Below are 22,573 nucleotides of genomic sequence, written 5' to 3' on the forward strand. Positions count from 1 at the left end.
CAAAAGGAGTAAAAATCTAAGAATAAGGAAATAAAAGTATTTTAATCAGTTTACTGGATGAAAAGGAAATTTAAGACAAAACAACACAATGCTAAATATATAAATATTGTTTCATTTTGATATTTCCATCAGGAAAAAAAGTCAAATGTTTTTTTTTTTATGTAACTTCTTATGAGGAAAAAGAGGAAGTATCTCTATTTTCTAGGTTTTCGTTTTGTGTTTTCTTCTGTGTTTTCATAAAACAGAAAGGACCAATTTGTAATTTCAAAAAAACTAGCTGAACTTCTTAAATAAATAATTTCTGAAGTGTGAATGGGGGGATACCTTCCCACCTTTAATCCCTCCTTTCCCTTTGACTCCACCTGCTGGCAGGACAATTGCTCAGATTGCTGCTTGCAGCTCCGCTGTGTACTTTGTGCATCTCCAGTCTCCTCTTGTGTCTGCAGCCCTCTCTACCTGGGGGGTGCTCAGTGCCAGCAGCCTGGGCACCCTCACTTCAAAAAATGCCATTCTCTGTTTACCAAGACCTCTTTTTTTTTTTTTTTCAAGAGTCATTGACTTCAGCATAAACAGAGGTTGTTTAGTCCCACAGGGTAGAGCTCTGTGTTTGATAACGGGTGGTGTATAGAAACTTCTGAGTGTCTTCGCTTTCTATACGCCTTTTAAAATAGATTGTTTTATCTTTACGCAAGTGATAGGGGCCTTTTTTTCTCCTCCTTCTCTTACAGTGCTCAGCCAACATCCCTTTCATCTGCCTCACCCAGGTATGGGGGAGAAAAGCATCAGGCACACTTGCTCCTGGGAGGATAATGGCTTATGCAGCAGCACTTGCAGTCCACTAAATATTCATTTTCCTGTGTTTTTTTTTTGTATCCATATTACAGATATGTAATTCCTATCAGACATGTCAGGTGTTCAGTGTCTCTGGAGACAGCCAAACGGTGGAGGCGGGAGACTCTGGGAATGTAAATGTATGCTGAGGAAATGTGAGAGTGTTTTCTGTATGCCACGGTGATCAAAATAGTTTCCTGGGTGCCACACTCGCACTTCCCTCTCTGCTCCCTCTCTGCTTTTTGTCTGTTGCAGTGGCACTGATGTTACAGTAAGGAAGGAGAGAGCCAGAGCATTTTTCTTGTGAGTCAAGGAAGAGAGCTCATCTGCAAGGTTGGTACCTGTGTCCAGGGCACACAGGGAAGGATTCAGGTTTCTTATCCTCATGATACAGATGGGGAAACAAAACCTATAAATGAAGTTTTTTTGCATTGTTGACTTCTTATGACAGAAATACTCCGTGTGTTGGTGCAGGAGGGGGCAACTCGGAGCCCAAACTGAGCAGCAAGCATGGGAAGGGACTGCGGTGTCACAGACACCAGGTTATATGCTCTGAAAAAAATGATGTTCCAGACTAAACCAGCCTTGGTTTTGCTCCAGTGCTCCCTTTGGAAAGCAATTCCAGAGCTTCTCTCCTCCTGTGGTTACAAATCTTTCTGTGGTTCACAGCCTGCGTTTATTCATGACTAGTTTATTGTCACTTGTTCTCAAGCCAATGTTGTCCTTTAGCATCAATAGCTCTTCTCTAGTGTTTACCCCTCTGATGTTTTTATAGAGAGCAACCCTGTCCTCTCTCAGCCTTTGTTTTCCTACACTGAACATGCCAGATCTTTTAAATCTTTCTTGAGACAAGCTCTCCATTTTCCAGGACATCTACCCAAATATCCAAGGTTTTTCCCCCCAAATACCTCATGTACATTAGTTTATCTGTCTAAAAAAACACTGTTTCTACTGCATTAAAGTCATGTTCATGTATGTGTGTCAGAATTAGTGGAAAATACGTGCTTTGGGAGAGCACGTATGATGGTGTGTGCGACACCCAGAAGGGTCCCAGTGCATGTGAAAGGTGCTGCGGGATGCCGCATGCGGCTGTGTGCACGTGTGGAGGGACGCTGTCAGCAGGATGTGTGCGAGACTCCCAAAAGGATTACTCAGTGTGCGAGGGGGCGTTGTAAGGAGGATTTTGAGGTACGTGACACTGAGAAGGATTAGTCTCTGTGTGAAAAAGTGTGAGCGTGTATAAGAGAGGGAAGATAAGCGAGTGACTGCGCGTGGCACACGGAGGGAGATTAGCCCGTGCGCCTGCGAGCGGGTTGATAAGGAGTGCTGTGTGTAAGATCGCCACTGTGAGAAGGCAGGGATTTAGCTAATGTGGGGATTTTTTGTGTGTGTGCACGTGTGCACGCAGCCGGGTGGGATGTGGTGAGAAGGATCTGGGAGGTGTGTAGCAGAGGGGATCTAGACATGCGGGGAGCGCTGCCTCTGTAGGTGCACATGGTTGTGCCCAAGCTTGCAGTGCTCAGGGGCTCTTTCTTAGCTGTGGCAGGGGGACGTGGGGTCAGGACACAAGTAACGGGTGTCACAGTACCTGTCAGAGCAGGGACAGGGTTAGTGCCTGTGTGGCAGCCAGGACAAGGCTGATGGCTGGGATGTACTTTGGCACAGGGGGAGCATCGACCCGTGAACTGAGCAGGGCGAAGGGCCTGTGCCGTGCTGAGCGGGGCTTGTCTGGTGCAGGGTAAATGCATTTAATTTTTATTTTTTTTTGCTGTTGTTGTTGTTTGTTTGTTTGTTTCCCTGTGGAGTTGAGGTCTGACAGTGGTTAGGATTCCTGCCCACAGCTGAGAGTGAACCCTGGCAAAATTTCATTGACCCCATATTGCACCCCCCTCACCTCAGATTTATCTCTGCAGCTCTGCCTGGTGCCAGTGCAGTGCTTCTTCTAGGTGGAAAGGAAGCTGGCAGCAGTCTTAGAGCAGTTCATCATCCAGGGCAGGGGAGGGGGGTTGATGGCATCCTGACGCTTATTTTTTAACATTCTGTCTTAGCACTAAAACTTTTCTCCCTTATGCTCTTCCATGGGAAAATCAGGGTGTTATGTTAAAATCACTGACTTCCTACTTTTGATCAAACCTCACTTTTCATTCAGAGGGAAAAAAAAGTGTTGAAATTTTTCAGCTAGCTTTATTGTCTGCAATATGTCTGAATTGGATCTGTTCCATCAGAATTAGTTTCATCTCAGACGCAAAAAGTAAGGCATGCTGAACCCTTTGTGATAACATGAATTAAAATAGCTGGGGTATTTAGAGTAACTTTTCTTCAGAAAGTTGACCCTTTGCTTGTCCAGCAGACCATTTGAATGTTTGCTTTCCATTTAATGAAAAATCACCCAAAGCCTGGCCAGTTGCTTTGTAGCTTTCAATAATATATTTATTTCATAAGGAAGAAGGCTGAAATCAAAGTAGCTGTAGTCTGAGATTCCCTGTGGTGCGAGATGCTGTCAAAATATAAGAATATCTTGTGGCTAGAAACTAAGGTAGGAGACATCTGACCAGGAATTCAGAGTGTTTTTTAGTACCAAAGAAAATTTCCTATAGAAGCATGTTCCCAAAATACAGAGAAGATTTTTCCATAAAATGGGATGCTTATATCTTCCTTAAAGATACTGTGTTCCACCAAAAGGCATTTCAGTGTGATGAATAAGCCAAATTCTACAGCACCTTTCCTGTCCACCTTCCCTCCTATACCTTCACGTGGCCAAAACCTGCAGTGCACGTTGCACACACCTCGCAGAGCTAACAGGGATAATGACTCCCCCTTCGCTCATTTGAGGACTGGCGGTGGGATAGACCTGCAGTGGCATCCACAGAGGTGCTGGTCTGGGATTTGCTTGGCCCCAAAACCACTGCACAGCAGCAGCTCTGCTCAAGAGCCACCAGCTGAGAACCCAGCTCTGTGCTGTGCTCCAAGTCAAGCATGGTTATCATGATCAGATAGCCCTTCTGGATTTGAAAAGCTAACAAATTATTAAAAAGCTAAAGAAATAGTTTAAAAGCTAACAAATGATCTCTCTCACCTAGAGTGAATCAAACAAAAAGTATTTGGGGGCAACAGTTCTGTTTTGGGATGGTCTCCAGTCTTTCAGGCAAGAGGTCATGTTTGTCCTTCCTTTTTTTTTAAAACAAAACAAAACAAAACAAACAAAAACAAACAAAAAAACAACAAACAAACAAACAAAACATCATCCCAGCATGAATTAAGAGGGGAGGTGAGGCTGAGCTGTGAGAGGAATTGCTACGGATTTAGTGTTAAAGCCAGTACATGAGCTCCATTTCAAAGTGCCCACTCAACAGCTGGTCACAAAATCCCTGAGTCTGGGGTGAGGTGCCAAGTGGTTGTGTGCTTGGAGAGGAGCATCACTCCTCTCTCAGTGCTGCCTTGTCCTGCTGTTAGCATGTGCCTTTCCTCCAAAAGGACTGGTGAGATGAGCAGGCAGGGATGGGAGAGCATCTTGCAGAGCAAGCAAAGTCCACTGGGGAATGTGTTTCCCTGGTGCATGGTGAGGATTCTACTGGAAATACATCATAACTGGCCCATTTTTCATGTTGTCCCTTATCAAGGGGACCTTTTGTGAGGGCACTTGGGTCTCTTCCCAGAACTGTTGTGTTGCTTTGCACAAGTGTGTGTCTCAGTCTTTCTAGTTGTGAAATGAGGTTTAAAAACTTCATGGAGAACAAGCAGCTACACCCTGGAGAGACTGGCAAAACCGCTTCCTAACTAAGACTGGGTAGTGTTAAAGAAGGACAAAGAGTTATTTTCTGTGTCCATTCAGAGAGAGCAAGAACAAAGTGACCCACAAGTTGAAAGCCCATTTTTCTTCCCCACCATCTAGAAAAAGGTACCTGTCCCTTGGATCTCAGAATGCTCCTGCACTCATTCCCCCTTTCCATCCTTTACACTCTCTTTCATCCTTGTTTTTCTGTTTTAAAGGCATGATTGGTTTTGAAATTAAATTGGCTTTTCCCCCAACAATGAGCCTCCAGCTTGGATCTCCTTTCCCCTGTTCCCCTTCTCCCTCCCCGCTTTCACATCTCCTCAGGTTTCTGTTATTTCCCATACATTTGTTTTGAAGGGTTTTCCAATAAGGTTGTTAGGAGATGTTTTTTAAGGGTCTTTTATCACAAATTCTTTTTGCTTTCATGCCTGAACACGCTTCTGAGAAGGACCTTGGTGACCTAAGCTCAAGCAGATGTGAAGCAAGTACGTTTTACAAGCAAGTCACAGCCAACTGCACACACAAATCGGGTCCTGTATCCCTGCAGCCTCATTCAGGAAACATGTTGTGTTTCCCAGATGACAAAAACTAGACCAAACCTAGTGTAATTCTGCTGGTCTCGATGTAGATACCAGGGGGACTATAATGTAGAAAACTTCTCTACACTGAAATAAAAGTTTTCTGAGCTATCTTACTAATTTTACCCCTGCATAGACTGTGCTTTCTAAGCAGACAGAAAGTGGATGATTTTTGTCATCACTCCCCTCCTTGCTTGAGAGATTTAAGAATGAAGCTCACAAGATGATGCAAGTGTGTTATAGCCACACAGCTGCACCATAAGTCTTGCAAACCGCACATGCATAAAGGGCTTCAGTCAACCAAACCTGCCTTGCAACACATCCCAGCTCCTCCAGTCTAGACCTGCTCCAAAGGCAGTGCCTTGAAAGCATCCGGCTTCTGAGTACACTGATAAAAGCTGTCACAGAAGACAGCCTGTGTAATTCACAGTACATGCGAGCTAAGGCCCAGTTTTCAAAGGTGGCATGCACCATATGGCTTCCTTATGTGTCTTGATCCCAAATCACCTCAAGATAATTCCACTTCTTTAAAGAGATGTGGAAGGCAACGAAGTCATTTAAGCACATTTCCACAATACTGCCATGGCTCTCCACTGACACCGCTCTGCTGTCAGGACGAGCAGAACAGGAGAATGATCACACCAAAAGCTTAGGAAATATGACTGCAGATGTTCACTGCCATGTTAAATATAGGCATCCAAAAATAATTTCTCTCCCAGAGAAATTAATCTTTTCTCTAGCAGGAGGGTCAGGAGCTCAAACCAGAGGCTACACGCTCTTCCCTGCCACATTCAGTGCCTGAAGTGGGCTGCAGCACAGAGAGAAGAAAACCACAGCCCTCAGCAGTTTAGCTGGGGCAGTCCCAAAGATGTAACTCCCAGGCTTTTCCACTGCACCCCTGGCTTCATGTGCATGCCTAGAGACAGGGGAATCTGCCCCAGGGATGTCTCTTCTTTGCCTTATTCCTTCCAGACCAAGTCTTTGTTGGGGTTTTGCCTGCTGCTGACAGCAGTTTCTGTCCTGGCAACTTTCTCTTGTGAATGTCAGTTCCACCTGTCTTTCCTGTTGGAGCCTTCTGGAATAAATGGTGCCTTAATTAGGTTAATTACACCTTTAGCCATCCATGTGCCTACTTTGCACGTACCATTAGACTCCATTACACAGTGCAGTTTCCCCAGTTTTCCTCGTGGGAAGTAAACCTGATACTTGATGTGTGAAGATCTCCATGGCTCAGTTGTCTTGTACAATATTTGTGAAATCTGAGGACTGTTTCCCCTCCTTGGAAAGCTGGTGCTCCTTCTGTGTCTGTGTTCAAGGCCTGCCCAACACAGAGTGGTCAGTGACTCTGGTTTCAGAGATAAATGCATTTTATTAGAGGCATCTCTCTGCAATGTCAACAGAAGGTTTGTACGACATCTGGTGAATAGTGAAAGAGTCTTTGTGATGCTTGTGAAAAGTGGTACAAATTAGCAACCTCTGGCCTCCTGCTGCTTTTCTGTCTAAATAATATTGTACATGGAAAGTTTCTGCTGAGAAGCAGTGGGGTTTTCTCGGTAGCTGCCTAAATCATGTCACACTCTTTAGTTTACACTGAGCAACTGCCTGAGACAGAAGCTGCGTCTGTATGTGCGGTGTCACTGCTCCCAAGTGATGAATGACCCTAAGTTTCTAACAACTTCACTTCCCGTGCTCTGGCTGGCCTCCCCACAATTTGCATTTATGCATAATGTTTTACATGATCTCTCTTGCTCCCTGCAGCTCACTAGAGAGCCTTTTGCTTCAGGAACTTAAAAACTCTCCCAGAATGGAAATCAGCAAAGGAAAAGAGGTGCTGTTTGCATATTACGAAACATCAGCAAGAGATCTAAATGTTTTCCTGTTGCTAGTGACACTCCCCCATTCTTCTCCCCAACACACACATCCCATTTTTCCAAACTATTTTCTCAGTCCTGTTGGAAGTATAGGATGTTCAGAAAAATCTGAGATACTCTTGGTATCTTCACTGACCTGAATGAAAACAAGACGGCTTGGTGTTTTTTACTAGCAGAAATCTTTCCTGTGAACATAAACCTCTGCAAGTGAAGCATCTAGCAGAAACACCTTTCTCAAAGGTATTGTCTCTCTATGATATGCTATAATAATGCTTAGTGTCTGAGAATTTGATGTTGCCTGCCATTAATAGTAACGGGGACTGGTTGTCCAAGGTCTTATAGTCAAAAGGTGTGCATCTGAGGTGGTTTTCTGTAAGTGATGATGTATTCAGCAGCTGCTTCCACATCCTGGTGCTTTCCTTGGTCTCAATGACATTAATTTCTGGACCAGCTTTTTATTAAAGGTGATTTTTATGGATCCAGGTGCAGGTTCAGGAGCAGATTGTAGCTGTAAAAGGCCCCTCTGACATGCTGGTAAAATGACACAGATTATACCCAAGGTTTTTTAGGATTTTGCTTAATTTCCATCAAATGTTGCTCCTTGGTTGTGTTGACTTTTGGTAGCTGGGTGACATTCACACAGAGCACTCCAGGTCTGTCCACAGTTCCTTGGAGCAATAGGGCAGAGAGGGGGGTCCCCCAGCTGCCCCTTCCCCACTGTTTGCACTGCTCTGTGGGACGGACGCCTTCACCTCCCGCAAGAGGGAAGCTGCCCTCTGCAGCTGGTTGCAGTCCCAGTTTACCAGGCATCACCTCTCCGTGGAAGCTCCATCTGGGCACGTTAGCTAGCTGCATTTCATGTAAACTGTTTGTTCCACCACCCACAAGAAGCTATTTGCACAGAAGTTTCACCAGAGACCATAAAATCACAAACCATAGGTCCAGATCTTGCCATCTGTCGCAGTTCTGCGTTCCTGCTCCCCAGACAACACAGTCTCCCACCAGGTTTAAAAGATCCCAGGCTTAAACTTGTTTGTTTGGGATTTTTCAAAAAACCTGGTGTTCAGAGGCACTGCAGAAATAAAAGTCTGGTAGCTATTATCATTTATTGCCCTCGCAACACAGACAGGATTAAAGCTGTTCTAATGACAGGGAAGAAATAGTAATATTCCCCCTGACATTAAGTAGGCCTGAAGAAAGCTATGAGCACAATGGAATGGAACATTAATGTGAAAAGGAAAAATAAAAACCCTACAACAAATGACTATAGCAAAGAACCACCAAGGGAGACACTTAAACCCACAAAAGGCAGCGCTCTCAGATGTCAAAGGATCTTGTCATTCTGCACCTAACCCAGCCCTCGCTGAAGTATTAAATGGGGTTTCAAAACCGTTTGTGCTTTGGCAGACCTTAGGTGAACACAATATACAAACGGATAATACAAAAGGTAATACTCTGGGGACTTAACCCTTACATACTGAATGTAGCTCACTGGGTTTGTACTTTTGCTGCTTCTCTTTTCAGAAGGCTTTAATGGTTCCAGTTATTGCCAAAAAGATGGCAGTTTTGGAGCAGCGTTGGCACGTGTAGGTTTTGGAGCATCTGCTTTGCTAGCTCAGCATATACCTGCAATGTTGCCTTGAAAATGTATAGAAAACATGAATGTTTATAAATAACACGTCAGGCAGCCGGTGGGTTTAAGTAGTGCTTCTCAGTTCAGGCCCCCAAGGACAAGATGCTCTGTCAGGTATGTGAGAGGTTTGTTTTGAAGAAGAATGCTTTGTCCTGGATAAGAGCAGGTTCTTCCTTCTTGCCTGGACCAGTGAGACAATTCCTGTGGAGAGGTGAGCTTGGCGGTGCTTTTCTGCTCACAGTAAACCCTATGCTTTTCATCTGTGCCTTTTTATTTTTAAATGAGCAGGGAGTCAAATAATGTCAGAAACGCCAACAATAGCTTACCACAAGAGGGAAACATTTCATGTGCCCTCTGACAGCCTGAATCAGGCAGCCCACCTCATAGACTGGAAGATATTTTAAGGCAGAATACATACAAGACATCATTACTACTGAAAAGATCAATCAAGTTAGGGAAAATTCCCCTGGTTCTCCATTTAGGTCCCTCCTTACCCTTTGCTTTACTTGCTGTACTTAGCCAGCCATACTATTTCTCTCCTCTCTGCTGAGAAGGTAATTCTCTACTCCAAGGAAGCTATTCAGGGGCTTTCTTTATTGTTATTTAGCATGTATATATTATTATTATAGTACCTGACAGAGGCCTCATAGCATTGTGCCAGGCATCCTACAAACATACAGACCAACAGGTGCACCTATAGCTGGTACCTGTGTGCGAGGGATACAGGGTAAGTGTAATTCTGAGCAAGTTAGAATTAATAATAATGCCCACACTTGCTATGTAGGTGTACAGGATATGGTATATCCCCATGTTTCTTTGAGGGAAAGACTCCCCATGATTTATTTAAAAAAAAAAAAAAAAAAAAAAAAAAAGACATCATTACCTGGAAAGGGAGTCAGTTTTTAAGGAAATATAATGATCTCTCTTCATTTGCATGAAAGTAGGAATTAAAAGCTTGGTACACCAGGACCATGCCCTATCTGACTGTACAGAATTTAGCACCAGCTTTACCTGGCTGCAGAGCGTTAGGGTCTGGCACTGATTGCCCAGGAAGCATTTGGGAGCATGGAAGTCTCATTGCGGAAGATGTGCATGCACGTATATGTGTTCTGTCATGTTCTTTGGCTGCCTTGAAAAGAAAAAATATGGGGTGTTAACAAATGAAGTTGTTAATTTCCAGTCTGTTATCAAGAAAGGCTTAAAATTAGTTGTGTTAGTTCAGTGGCATGCAAGGATGAGGTTTTATGCACCATAGCACAAAACAATTAAAAGTTGGAAATTTTGAAGCAGGAGTGGAAATAAATAAATAAATAAATAAAGGCAGAGAGAAAAGAGAAGGGATTATAGGTGCTCACCTCTGGCTGCATGGGGAAAAGCAGGCTTCAGGCATGAGACCACGTCATCGCTGCTGTGAGAACATTTGTGTGTAATTGTCCAGGTTCTGTGATCCAAGCTGCTGTGCAACCTGTCAATTCTCAAGCAGGTATGTGCTCTCAGTGCGTGTCTTGCATCTTGCTAGTGAAAGCACAGTGTCTGGGAGAGGAGGTGTTGAAAGCCACCATGAAATATTAGAGGCAGAAAGGAGAGGTCTGCATGCAGGTCAGAACTCAGCACTCCCAAATGTTGGTGAGGTCCCAAAGCAGGTACAGAAAGTACTGCGTGTAGACCCAGGACTGGAGAAGGTCTCCTGGGCCACCTGATCACCTACTGTCATCGATCAACAAAGGAGACCTTCCCACTCAGACCTGTTCTCCACGTACAGCTGTTCCTATTGCCCTTCTTGCTGATAAATGTGTTTTCATGTCTCTCCATGGAAATAATCCTGTTGAAAGTTAGTGCGTTCTTCAGTCACCTGCCAAATCATGAATGTGGTCCTGGTGATGTAATTTACAGCGGCCCCAAAAATATTAATCAGATTGATTAAAAATGGTCAAAGGCTCACAAGGTGTGATTGTAATGGAAAATTAAATGTTATTGGGCAGATGGGCCAGGCAGAGAGGCTGATACAGAGTTACAGCTAAAGATGGTCTTGATTACTATCTTTGTTACAAACCTGGAAGAAGGAGTATATATATCGTAACTGAACTCCATGCCTGGAGCAGAATTCCAGTAAGGGCTAAAGGAAACATTTTTATGAGCAGGAAATAATCCTAAAAAAATGGAAATGGTACATCTGGGAAAACTTATCCAGACACTTTTCTCAACTGGAGGTAACAACATGAGTCTCATAAATACCACAGGGAACACATCAAAGACTGAGAGATCAGCTTGACTTGCAAACTGGTGCATCTGCAAAAACACAGACCAGAGAAAATTTGGGAGTATCTATGCACATATTTTATGAAGCAGAGGAAATGGGACCAAAATGATTATTAATGGGATGAAGATTAAAAAAGGATTTAGGTAGATGTTAAAAACCTCCTTCCCCAGTGGAGTTAAACATTAACATTGGAATTGCTTTTCCAGACAATGTCCATAGTCTGGCTTTTGCATTGCAACCTGTAGCCAGTTTCAAGGCAGACACTTATAAAATCCTCACCAGAACCTGAGGCTTGCACTGAGGACAGTCACAGGCTTAATGTCTAGAAAAACTGCCCTAAACAGATACGATGCATTAGGGAAAGAAGCTAGTGAAGACAAAACGCATTTCATCTGCAGTGAACTCTTCTTTATGTGATGCATTTGCTTTCTGCTACTGCTTTTTCCCACCCCTCACCCCCACTCCCATCTTTTTACACTGCTTTAATAATTCATCTCTTACAGGCTGGAATTAAATGTTGTGCTGACCTAAGAACCAGCATGCCATGTACCGTATTAACATGCTGTGGGTTTAGTGCTTTGTTCTTCTCCTCTGTTGTTGCTCATGCTTCCAGCAGAAAGCTGCACTGTGCTATTGTAGTTAGTTTTCCTAGTATAGTACTATTTGTAGAAGGACTGACATAAAACAAAAGGCCATCTAATGAAGCAGCAGAAGCAAAATTACTTCAACCCTCATCCCTCACCTCCTTTTATAATATAGCTGTCTCTTTTCCCTTTGTGGTAATCTTGTTTTAATATTTATGACTGTGTTTCAGACATGGAGATTTCAATGAGGATGAATTTTTGGATTTCATTTTCATTGCAGAAGGTTAGGTTAAAGCAGGATAACTGGTCTTCCAGAGCCCATGGGGCTGTGGAAAGGCAATGGCTCTGGTATGGGTCACTGGAAAAGGTGAAGGCAGTAGGCAACATGAACCATACACAGCATAAGATCAGGGCTCAGAATACAGTCTTATTTGGGGACTATGCAAACATGTAACAAGAAACAGTCTCTGACCCCAAGGACTGGAACAGATGGGGCTAATGGAAGGCAGTCCTTCCTGCACCTTATAGGCGAGGATCCAAGTCATGATTAGATAGCAAACCTGAAACAGCTGGCACTGAACCTGTTTCTCCTTACACATAATCTGTTAACCGCAGGACTCTCATTAGCCAACCTGTCCCTATTAGAATAACCTGATTCTAACTGCAGAAGGAATGGGCCTCTGCAAAGCCCAAGTGCTGCTTGAGATGGACATCAGATCTTTTCCAGTGGTGTTTCTATTCTCTTCCTATGGGTTAGTCTTCATTTGAAGGCTACCCAGAAAAGACAGTTTGAAAATAATGTTTTAGTTATGGCAACATCCAAGTCTGTGGCTCCAAAAGTCCCAGGTCACAAGAGTTACATGACTGTGTCTCCTCTGGATATTTGTTCAGAGCATGTTAAAAGACCTTCATGATATCAGAGTGTTCTATGTGAGGGATTTGCACATAATGTGTAATCTTCATTCACGTTAAAAGTGCCACCATTATTGGGAAATTGATCAAGTATTGACTGGAACCCCCTCAATATATTTAATGTTTACTTTTCTTTGATTTAATAAAATGGTAGCAATCCCTAAGTTACTATATGTTTAAAATCAAGCAAAGCAAACAGGGAAAGTCTTGACAAACACCTTGACTTTACTTTTTTCCTTTTTCAACAAGTTCAGTGACCTAGTTAAGACCTTTAATATTTGGATTTTCTCTTCTGTTTTGTGATCTTTTTGGGTAAGAACTGTGTTTCCAGGCTCTAGGAAAAAAAAAGTTCTGAATAGGAAGCACAGGAATGGGAGAACAATGATTTTCAGCTGGTCCCTTTAATAGAGAGGTTAAAGTCATCTTCAGATTCCCTTGGCCACATCTTCTACCGCTATGGCTATAATTCAAAAGCACACTAAATGACTGAGAGTCCTGAGGAAAGATTTGTTGTCATGTTGTTAGTTTTTGTTGACAAAAGCTCCCATGCCATTTCTGTTTCCTTAAACTCAGCAGCATACAAGAAAGAAGCATCCCAAATCCATTTTGATCTCAAGGAAAACATCATTTGCAGTCAGGCAAACTATGACTTATTTGTCAGCCGTGTAAATGTAACGAAAAGAAAAAAAAATAAAATTCTAACCATAAACAGTGATGAGCAGATAGATTATTGTTTAAATGTGAAGGAAGGAAAGCAGATCTTGATGTAGAAATCAACAGCGCTTTGCTGCTTCCCATGTGGTCAGAGCAGCAATGCAGGAAAATGATGGAAGGGACCACATTTCAGTGTCTTTTATATATTTGAAAGAGAAACATATATTTCTTGTGATATCGTATCAGCCCAATTTGCAGTTGATCGAATATATGGGACATATCTGCTGTCAGCTATATGCATGCATGGAGCGATGGGGGAGTGTAGAATCTGTTTGGCTTTCCCCTGCTCGAAAAATCTGTGGGAACATGCTGTCGTTGGGATGTGCTGAAGAGATGCGCTCTGGCACCTACGCCACACTGGAGAACTGTGAGGACAAACATTTGGGAGGAAAGCTGAGCTGATCCTAATTGAAGCAGACACTAGTGCTCTTTCATTGAAAATCCACCGGCTTCGCCAACCTGATGTCAGGTTCTCCATCACCGTGTGAGGGTCGCCTCTAGTCAGGGCATGCTAAAAATAAATTACGCATGCACCTCCCCTTCTCTTTCCCACACACACACACAAATACTCCAAGTGAGCAAAGAAAAGCATGTGGGATCTGCTCCTTGACACCACTGCTGTCATTTTGCTGCAAGTGCAGCTCTGGACCAAGTGAGGATTCTGGTTCTGTGTCCCCGGAGGTCTGGGCACATGCTGAGATGGGGGCTACAAGTATTGTAGAGCTAGCATTCAATAGCTCACAGAGAACAGTAGACTGAGCTGACTATTTTGATTTCCTCAAAGTCTGGCCACACTTGTCTTGAGATTTTTAGAAAACATCTGTTAATGTGATTTCTGAAGTGAGCGCAAGTACTTGTGTGTGTCAGATTGGATGGTTTCAAAGATCTCTCATACTCTAAATTTCCAAATTGCCCTTTTTGCCTACCACTTAGGCCATGGAGAGCATTTTGTTCAAAATCCTCACAACATCTGCAGTTGAGCATTACAGAAATGGTTTGTCAGGAGATGGTGTAGAGTCTTTCTTCCTAGAGGCTCACCTGATGTGACATCCTCCTGGGTGGGGAAGGGCTCTGAGGTCTGACAGGGACCATCTGTGGGTTTTTTGTTGGTGGTATTTGTTTTTTTTTTTGTCTCCTTCTGCAACAGAGACTATGAATTGTTTGTGGGGAACATCTGGGGATATTGCATTTAATCAGTTTTTTTACTGCTGTTGTTGCTGTGGGTATTAGCACTGTCTCTGTTATTCCTGTTCTCTGACAGAGGCACACAGCAGTTGAGTCTCCTGAGAGCTTAAATGCCTTCAACTAAACCATATTATTGACTTCCTTCAGGGGTAACTGGGTGAAACTTAATGGCCCGTGAGATACAAGAAGTCAGTAGAAATGATCTAATGTCCCCTTCTAGTCTTAAACTCAGTGAAATGGGGAAAATTCTGCTTCTAAAGGAAATGGCAGTTGCAATGGCAGTTGCCAAGATCTCCTACCAGGCTTCTCCAGCTGTGTCCATGGGAAGCAGTTCCCTTTTTTTCACTCGTGTTTGCAGATTCTCAGCAGGATGGCACCATTCTCACTCCTGGAAACCAAATCCTCATTTCCATCCTTCTGTGCAGCCCTTTTGCCTTTCTTCCTCTTTCAGATCCCAAGACCAGCAGCCCTTCTTTGTGGTAACCATTTCTGAGAGAAACTTCTTGGTGTCCATTCTGCTTTCACCAACATTCACATAAGAGATCCATTATATCTGTCATCTGCCTCCCATGGGAGTCAGTTCAAATCTTCATTTCCAAATAATCCCTGGCCCTCCTGAAAGCTGAAATCAGTCTTGTGCAGCTGCTCTCTTGTTGACCGCTTGACAGCTTTAGCTAAATAAAGTGTCCTAGAAATTTGTATAGACTCAAAGCATATCTTTTTCTTTCCTCTTCTGCAGAGGAAATGTGCAATTTAAAGTAGTAGGCATGTATTTTCTTAGAAGTGTTTGCAAAGGTGACCAGAGCTGCCTCTCTTCAGCTGCTAGGTAGGTGTCCCATCCTGCTTTCAGTAAAACCAGTGTTTCGTCTCTCAGATTTAAGTGCTTTACCTGGAATATTTCCATATGAAAAGGAAAACTAGAGAGAAACCACAGGACTAGAAATCCTACAGCCTAGGGATTTCAAGCATGACTGAAGCATGGATGTTTTTCCCTGTCAGAATCCAAGGGCACACCAGCTCCGCAGTGGCTCTATTTCTCTGTAGGAAGAGGGGGGCCTCCTCCATTTCACCCAACCACATCAGTCACCCTCTAACTAGGTACCAGGAATCTTATGATGTTATTTTGATTTCTACTGTAAGTAGCAGTGTTTGGAGAAAGGTCTGAGGAGCTCCCACCTCACCTGGTTGCAACAGGCACTGTGGAGTTGTGTCCAAAAACAGCTGGCTGTCACTGAGTTGTCTTTCCAGCATAACCAGGTGACGGTCAAGTTAACGCCTTTGCTTTTACCTGATTTTTTTTGTGGAATGATAATCTGAGGAAAAAAAATAAAAATAAAATTAAATTAAAAAATAATTAAAAAGGTAAATAAAAAGCCTCATCAATGAGATCCTGTGCCTGGAGAATGAGGGATCTGGATGGCAATGGTGCTTGATGCCAGGAATGTCCCATCCAGAAACCCAACCAGATCAATTGTGCAAGACTGCTCAGGACAAATGCAGATGTACTTGCCATCACTCATTATGAACTATATTTTCTGAGTTTTTTTTTTTAAAGGGGAAATCCTTCTGTAATTAACTACAAATTCACTGTAAGATAATAGCACAGTTACAGCCCAAAATAAATATTCTCTGCCCTTCTTTCCATTTGTACAGCCCAGAGGCCAAGAGTAGCACATGCAAACCACCACAAACGTCTGCATTTGCATCTAAGTAAACACTCTTCACTCATGCTCACATCCTTGGTTTTGCAATTCTGCTGCTGAATACTCCCAGTCTCCTGCCTACAGGCATGAGCTTCAGAGGCTGAACTGTCCAAATTCAACTGTGAATTTGTGTTCTTCTGCAAGAAGAGCCAGCTTGTGGCTATCTCACTGCTAACAGGTAGTTAGCATGAGGTTTGCAAAGTGTGATATTATCACAAGCCAGTTGACCAGAGGAGCTCATCTTCTTAGACTTTTTGTCCCACTATGATCTTTATCCCTGTCATATTTCTTAATCTTTTCAGAAAGGCATCAGTCAGAGAACTGTGACTGCTGAGGAGCTGATAAGCTTCCTCCCTACTGTGAAAACAAAGAGTAGTTTACAATATTTGCTTCCGCTAGTTCAGGTTTATAATAGTTAAGAGAATTTTGTTAGGAAGTTGCAGAGCAATCAAATGAGAACAAAATTATTAATACATTTGCTTAATAAAACAATTAAAGCAAGTATAAAGAAACTCCAACTACCTCTTTGTGCAGCAAATAAATGGCAGCAGCCTCTTTTTAATTCTACTGGGTTAATACAGTTGGCATATCTGTAATTTAAAATAGCTCTGAGATTTAAACCATTTTGCAGCCACTGCTTTTACATGTTGCCAAGTTCCATCCCAGAAAGGTGGCTTCGGTTCTCTTGCTCTTCATTTTTTCCAGCTTAAATAACACAACAGTTTCTTTGTTGTTCCTTGGGTGATAACCCTCAGCAAGTCTTTTTTTTCCAAATTATCTGCCTTGTCCACAGCCCCTCATGGTCTCACAATACAAAGCAAGCTCGGGTTCTTTCCAAACATACTAATGATAAAGACTGTTCGTTCTCCCAGTCGGCTTTGGTGCAATCTGTTTCAAACATTGGGATTGATGAGTGTCTCAGAACAGTGTAGGAGGGCTGCCTGAGCGTGACTGAGCCACAGAGTTTAAAAAAAAAAAAAAAAAAAAAAAAAAGATTCGTTTCAAATAGAAAATAAAATTCAAGGAAGCTGTGGTTTGACTAAAACAAAAAGCAAGCCAGCCGCATTTATTGTCTGGATTATTAATTGTGCTGTATTTTTCAGCTGCCCTGAGAATGTCACTTTAATCATTCGTTGAATCTGAAGCCTGGGTCTCCAGAGATCATGTTCTGATCTCTCACATATGGTATATCGCACTGTTCATTAGACCCACTGGTCCAGTCACATGGAAACGCCGTTCAGACTATTTCTATCTGTATCTGCTACTTTTCTTCCTGAATGTGTCAGTCCCATGATGAGGGCAGTGACTCCAGCTGATACAGACACAATTGCTGATTGCAAAGAGAGACACTGCCGTGAAAATGAAGAGAAGAGGGTTTTATTTCCGTCACGGTTCAGCCTTCAGGAAAAGTCCCTGCCCTGCAGAAATACAAATTCCCATGGGGGAGGAAGGTGCTGAGGTATTTGAGATTGTGGGCAGTGGAAAGCAGATGGGTTACCCTGGGGACACAGTGCTGGGCTGGGATGACCCAAACATGGGCTTCTTTCAAGAGGAAGGGAAAATGCTCACCAGTGTCACGAGACAGAGTTCTCAGCTCTCAGCACTCTGCTGCTTCAGAAATCTGGCAGCTGGAATTTCAAATATCTGGGAGCAGAGACTTGCTTTGTACAGTGGGAGGCAAGATTTCTTGCTCTTCTCTCTGAATATTTGATGCTGGCAGTAGAGAAGTGGGAAACAAGGTGATCTTATCCAGGATGGCCGTAAGCCAGTTGGCGGCACTGACTTCTGGTCTTCACTGGAGAGACAGGGCTTGGACAGAGTCCAGCTAAGCATGGAACAAGCTCACATTTAGGAGCCTGTTTTCAGCCACACGTGCAGAAGAGTTGGTACTGGCGGCTACCAGCAGAAACCAGGTCAAGGGATTCCCAAGCAGCGCAGAGCACTTGCCAGGGGACCCCAAAATGTCACATCCAACTTCTCACCCTGCACTCTGCAGGGTGAGCTGGGGAGCAGGGCGTGAAATGTTGAGTCAGGATAAATGTCACAGCCAAAGGTCTTCAGAGGCAGAGTGACAACAGGAGGAGACACAAGTGCCAGGAGTTCTGACACAGGGAAAATGCTGTCACTGCCACCACCTCCAGCCTAGAGATTTATTGATAGTAAATTAGGATGTGCCATAAACAAGGGTGATATTAAATGAATCTGACTGTCTCAGGGACTAAGTTTTACAACCCAAAGTGTGAGCTTTCTCTCCCTCACTGAGATCCTGAGGCGTTTTTGCAGCAGCTCCCACGATCTCATTAAGTGCTCTCCTGAGGAAGGCTCCGACCCAGGAGAGCCCTCTCTGTGTGGCAGGCTGCTGCCTGCCGAGATCAGATGCAAATATCCCCTGGAGAACGTGGTGTGCACCCTCCAGGAGACCTCTTGGAGAGTCATGGAGACCTCTTGGGTCACCACCATTGCCTCACCAGGTCCACAGCCTCCTCTACCACAGCTTTGGAGGAAACCAGAAATTGCCCATCAGGTGTCCTCAGGTACCAATGCATGCCTGGTATCAGAGGATCCAACCTCAGTGCCACCAGCTCCTGCTTGGGGACAAACCTCACTGGAGCTGTCTTGTGACAGCATTGAACCTAGGTGATCCTTTGCCCTCTCAGGGTGGGCTCAGCTTCTGAGGCCAAACCCGTGGCTTCCTCCTGGAGTCACTGGCCACAACGGGCTGTGTTGTCCTGCACATGCTTTCTTTCTGCTCCATTAATGCAACTGGGGCTATGATAGAAAGTTCCAGCTTTCTCCCCCAAAATAAAACAACTCCAGGGGCCAGACATCTGCCATGCCATGGCTTGGTGAGCCACCACACTTTTGTTCTTGGGGCTTCCCTTGTTCAGATAATACACGTTTTCCCTGAAGTGGCAAAGTCTTCAGCAGAGGCCTGGGGACACTGTATTCCAAATCCCAAATCCTTTCTGCCTATCAGAGATAAAGCAGGTCTGTGGAGTTCAAGGGCAGAGCATCCCATGGCCACAAGCCCTGATCTTCATGTGGCACAGGTTTCATTCACCAACCCACAGGGCTCAAGGAATGTGATTTAGTCCTGACAGGTTGCAGCTTATCTCAGGGAAAAGGTTTATTTTGATGGTATTCCTGATGAACCTTCTTGTCCTTCTGCTCTCCTGACATTTCTCTCTGCTCCTCCAGTTTGCTCACAGTTCTCCAAGGGCGTCTATGCCATCTTTGGTTTTTATGAGAGGAGGACTGTCAACATGCTCACATCTTTCTGCGGGGCTCTCCACGTCTGCTTCATAACGCCCAGCTTCCCCGTCGAAACGTCCAACCAGTTTGTTCTCCAGCTTCGCCCAGAGCTCCAGGATGCCCTCATCAGTGTCATCGAACACTACAGCTGGCAGAAGTTTGTGTACATTTATGACGCTGATCGGGGTAAGTCACAAGCACCCCAGGAGAATTACTGTGCAATTACATGTAGTGGTGTAGATAGATTTGGCTCAAGAAGATGCCCTACTATAGGTTTCTGGAGATTGAGAGGCTATCTAAAGGCAGGGTAAACCTATGCCTTTCCTGTTTTTAATTCTTTTTCTAAATATCCATTACTGACGGTTGTGAGGGTGGGACATTGATATATAGAAAAAAAAAATAATCAGATCCAGTACCTCTGGGTTCATAGAGTCAGACCAGAACCCAGTAACACAATGGAAATATTTCATATATAAGAGGCTTGGGTTTCACATGGGGAAATTGTTTATATTTAATACATCCTATTTTCATGTCTGTTCAACTCAAGACCACTGAGTCCTGCACTTATGAATGTGGACAGCTGCTAAGGTCTCACCTGAGCCCCCACCCCATGATGATATATGTGTATGTTTGCAGTGGTAGTTTGGAAAACTCCAGGTTCTCTAGTTAGTGTTAGTTGTCTGCTTAAAATAACAAAAGCCTTTCTTGAGTTCTATGAAGATATGGGCTAACTTTTGAAACCATGAACGAGGCTAGTGAGTCATTGCTTTGTGATTCAGTTTCCCCAGCTCTCAGATGCCTCTAAAGCTTGGAGGCTGAGAGCAAAGCAGCTTCGTTAAGGACAGTACAGAGGTAAGGTCATTCACAGCTATGTCCTGGAAGTTATCGTTAGCCCAGGATGACGTTAAGAGACAAGTATATGATGTAAAAGCATCTCACCCAGCTTTCTGTTGTCTCAAGGGATGGACATGCTGTGTATCCCAATAGAACAGCAGTAGGCGGGGTGGTCTAGCAGACTGCAAAACAGTGCTATCTGTATCTCTTCTGGAAAGCTGTGCACGTAATTTAGGCAAGATCCTTTAAAAAATAATGAAGTCTTCCAATGCAGTGTTTCAAGGAGAGACAGGGATGCTGAATATGATTGTGTACTGTGATTGTTAAGGAAGTCTCTAACCCTAACCCTAGGAACATAGAGCCTAAACAGATCAAAAAATGAGAAAGGAGCTATGGCCCAGAGAAATGATGTGATTTGGATAGTGACAGACAAGAAGACGGGGATTAAAACTCTTATCTGAATCCCACAGTGAGGCCTGATCCACGAGACTGATCTGTCAATTACAAAAGAAACCTAGGCCTGGAATCATCCTATTTTCCTGTGCTAGGACAGAAAAGGCAGGAGCCATTAATTCTAGGCCAGCTGTGTGTGGGCAAAATGCTAGACTATTATCTACTCGTTCGAGTTCTACTGTGCTCTTGTAGTGCTATATCCAGCCCAGCATGGGACAGCTGTGCAAGCTATCAGAAGGATAGAAAAATGGCATTGTAAAACTACACCTTGGTTTTCCCTCTATTGTCCTCTTCTCCCTCTCTTCCCGTCACAGGATTGTCAGTCCTACAGAAAGTGCTGGACACTGCAGCCGAGAAGAACTGGCAGGTGACAGCTGTCAACATCCTGACGACAACAGAAGAGGGCTACCGCATGCTCTTCCAGGAGCTGGAGAAGAAGAAGGAAAGGCTGGTGGTGGTGGACTGTGAATCTGAGCGGCTGAACATCATCCTCAGCAAGGTTGTGTCACTGTAGATCTTCTGGGAGGGGGCTGCATGCACTGCAGAAGTTTTTCTTCCCCATTCTTGTCTGATCCATGTCTCATTGCAGCTCATCATGCGTCTGTGTGAGCATTGGAGGTATTTTTCCTTTGTGTTATTTTGGAAAGTGTAAAGTCATATAAGTACTAGCAGCTCCTGTGTATTCATGCTGAGTGAGCTTTGCTGCTTCATGTTCCTTACTTGTCTGACTCCTCTTCTGAGTACTTCAACTCCCCTTACTCCCCAACAAGTTTGCTTTGTGCTAATTCCTCCAAGCAGTGCGCACAAGACATGGCACTTTCTTATTCTGCTGAGTTTTCTCAGGTTTTCCCACCCCCTGTAAATTGGAGTGGAAGTGTGAATTGGCACTGCCAGACTCCTAGTCCTGCAGACTCCATGTGCGGCACCAAATTCTCACAACCAGTGCCAGCAGGAAAGAGATGGAGAAGCTTTATGGCACATGTAGTGTCCTTAGGAGCACTGCCTGCAAATGAGGCTGGAGCCCAACACTGTCCCAGGGCATCCAGCCTGCAGCAGGATCAGGTGTTCCCAGCTCCCATAAAGACTTCAAGCAAGAGAAACTGGTTCATTCTCATCCATCTCCTGGCTGTTTTGTCAGCTCAAGGCCGACAGTGTGATACTGCCATGAGGCAGATAGGTATGCAACAGAGGACTCAGCATCCCTGGTTGCATGCCCAGCCTTGTCAATCTAGATAAATCACTCAGTATTGTAGACCCTTTTTTTTTTTTTTTTTTTTTTTTTTTTTTCCCTTTCCTTCCCTCCATGCCTCTCTTAGTGTTTTCCCTGAGTCCTGAATATGGACTTGTGCGGACAGGAGACCAATGCAAGCTCACGGCAGGCCTATTCTTGCAGGGTTTTGAGTCCTCTCTTCAACTTCAGCCACATCTTGCCCTCTCACACATACAGCCAACGTCTTCCCAAGCTGCAAATCCCATCCCACATGGTTTAGAAAGGGCTCAGCAGTGCCAAGCAGCCATTGCACGGTACCTCCCACTGTCATACTTCTTAAAACCAGCTCACTTACCTCGTGCTTCACACATCACTTTGTCTAAGCTACCTGTCACCTCCCGTCTCACACTTCAGCTGCTTGCTGTCTGGGGCAAGGACTGCCATTTCATCAGCTGCACGGCTCGGTGACAAGCACGATCCATCCTTGTTGGATGTCTGTGGATGCTACTCTGCTATAAATCATAACAAAGGAGGCAGCAGGTTTTAACCTCAAAGTATAGGTCACACATGAAAGAGACACCAGATTGTTCTGGAGGGTAAAGCCTTCAAGTCTTCTCTCTGACTATGCAGAAGCTGTAGTTGAACAAAATCTTTGACAGGACCTGGTAGTGAATTTGCCTTTCTTGCAAGCTTTCGTATAAGGTATATCAGATTTCTAGGGTTAATAATGTTGCCTTTTCAAATCTGGTTTGTCTAATAGAAAGCAAAGTTCCATAGT

At 44.0% G+C, this 22,573-nt stretch overlaps 1 protein-coding gene across 3 annotated transcripts in view; it reads left to right on the forward strand.

The window, feature by feature from the left end:
- Positions 1 to 22,573, forward strand: part of GRIA1 (glutamate ionotropic receptor AMPA type subunit 1) — a 123,500-nt gene that overhangs the window by 37,998 nt on the left and 62,929 nt on the right. For all 3 annotated transcript variants that reach the window (XM_084535681.1, XM_084535680.1, XM_084535682.1), the window contains exons 3-4: positions 19,245 to 19,484; positions 20,900 to 21,084. In XM_084535681.1, coding sequence (XP_084391807.1) covers positions 19,245 to 19,484; positions 20,900 to 21,084 — 425 coding nt within the window. The remainder of the gene's footprint in view (positions 1 to 19,244; positions 19,485 to 20,899; positions 21,085 to 22,573) is intronic.

This window comes from Aythya ferina (assembly GCF_964211825.1).
Source record: "Aythya ferina genome assembly, chromosome: 14".
NCBI classification, from domain to species: Eukaryota; Metazoa; Chordata; class Aves; order Anseriformes; family Anatidae; genus Aythya; species Aythya ferina.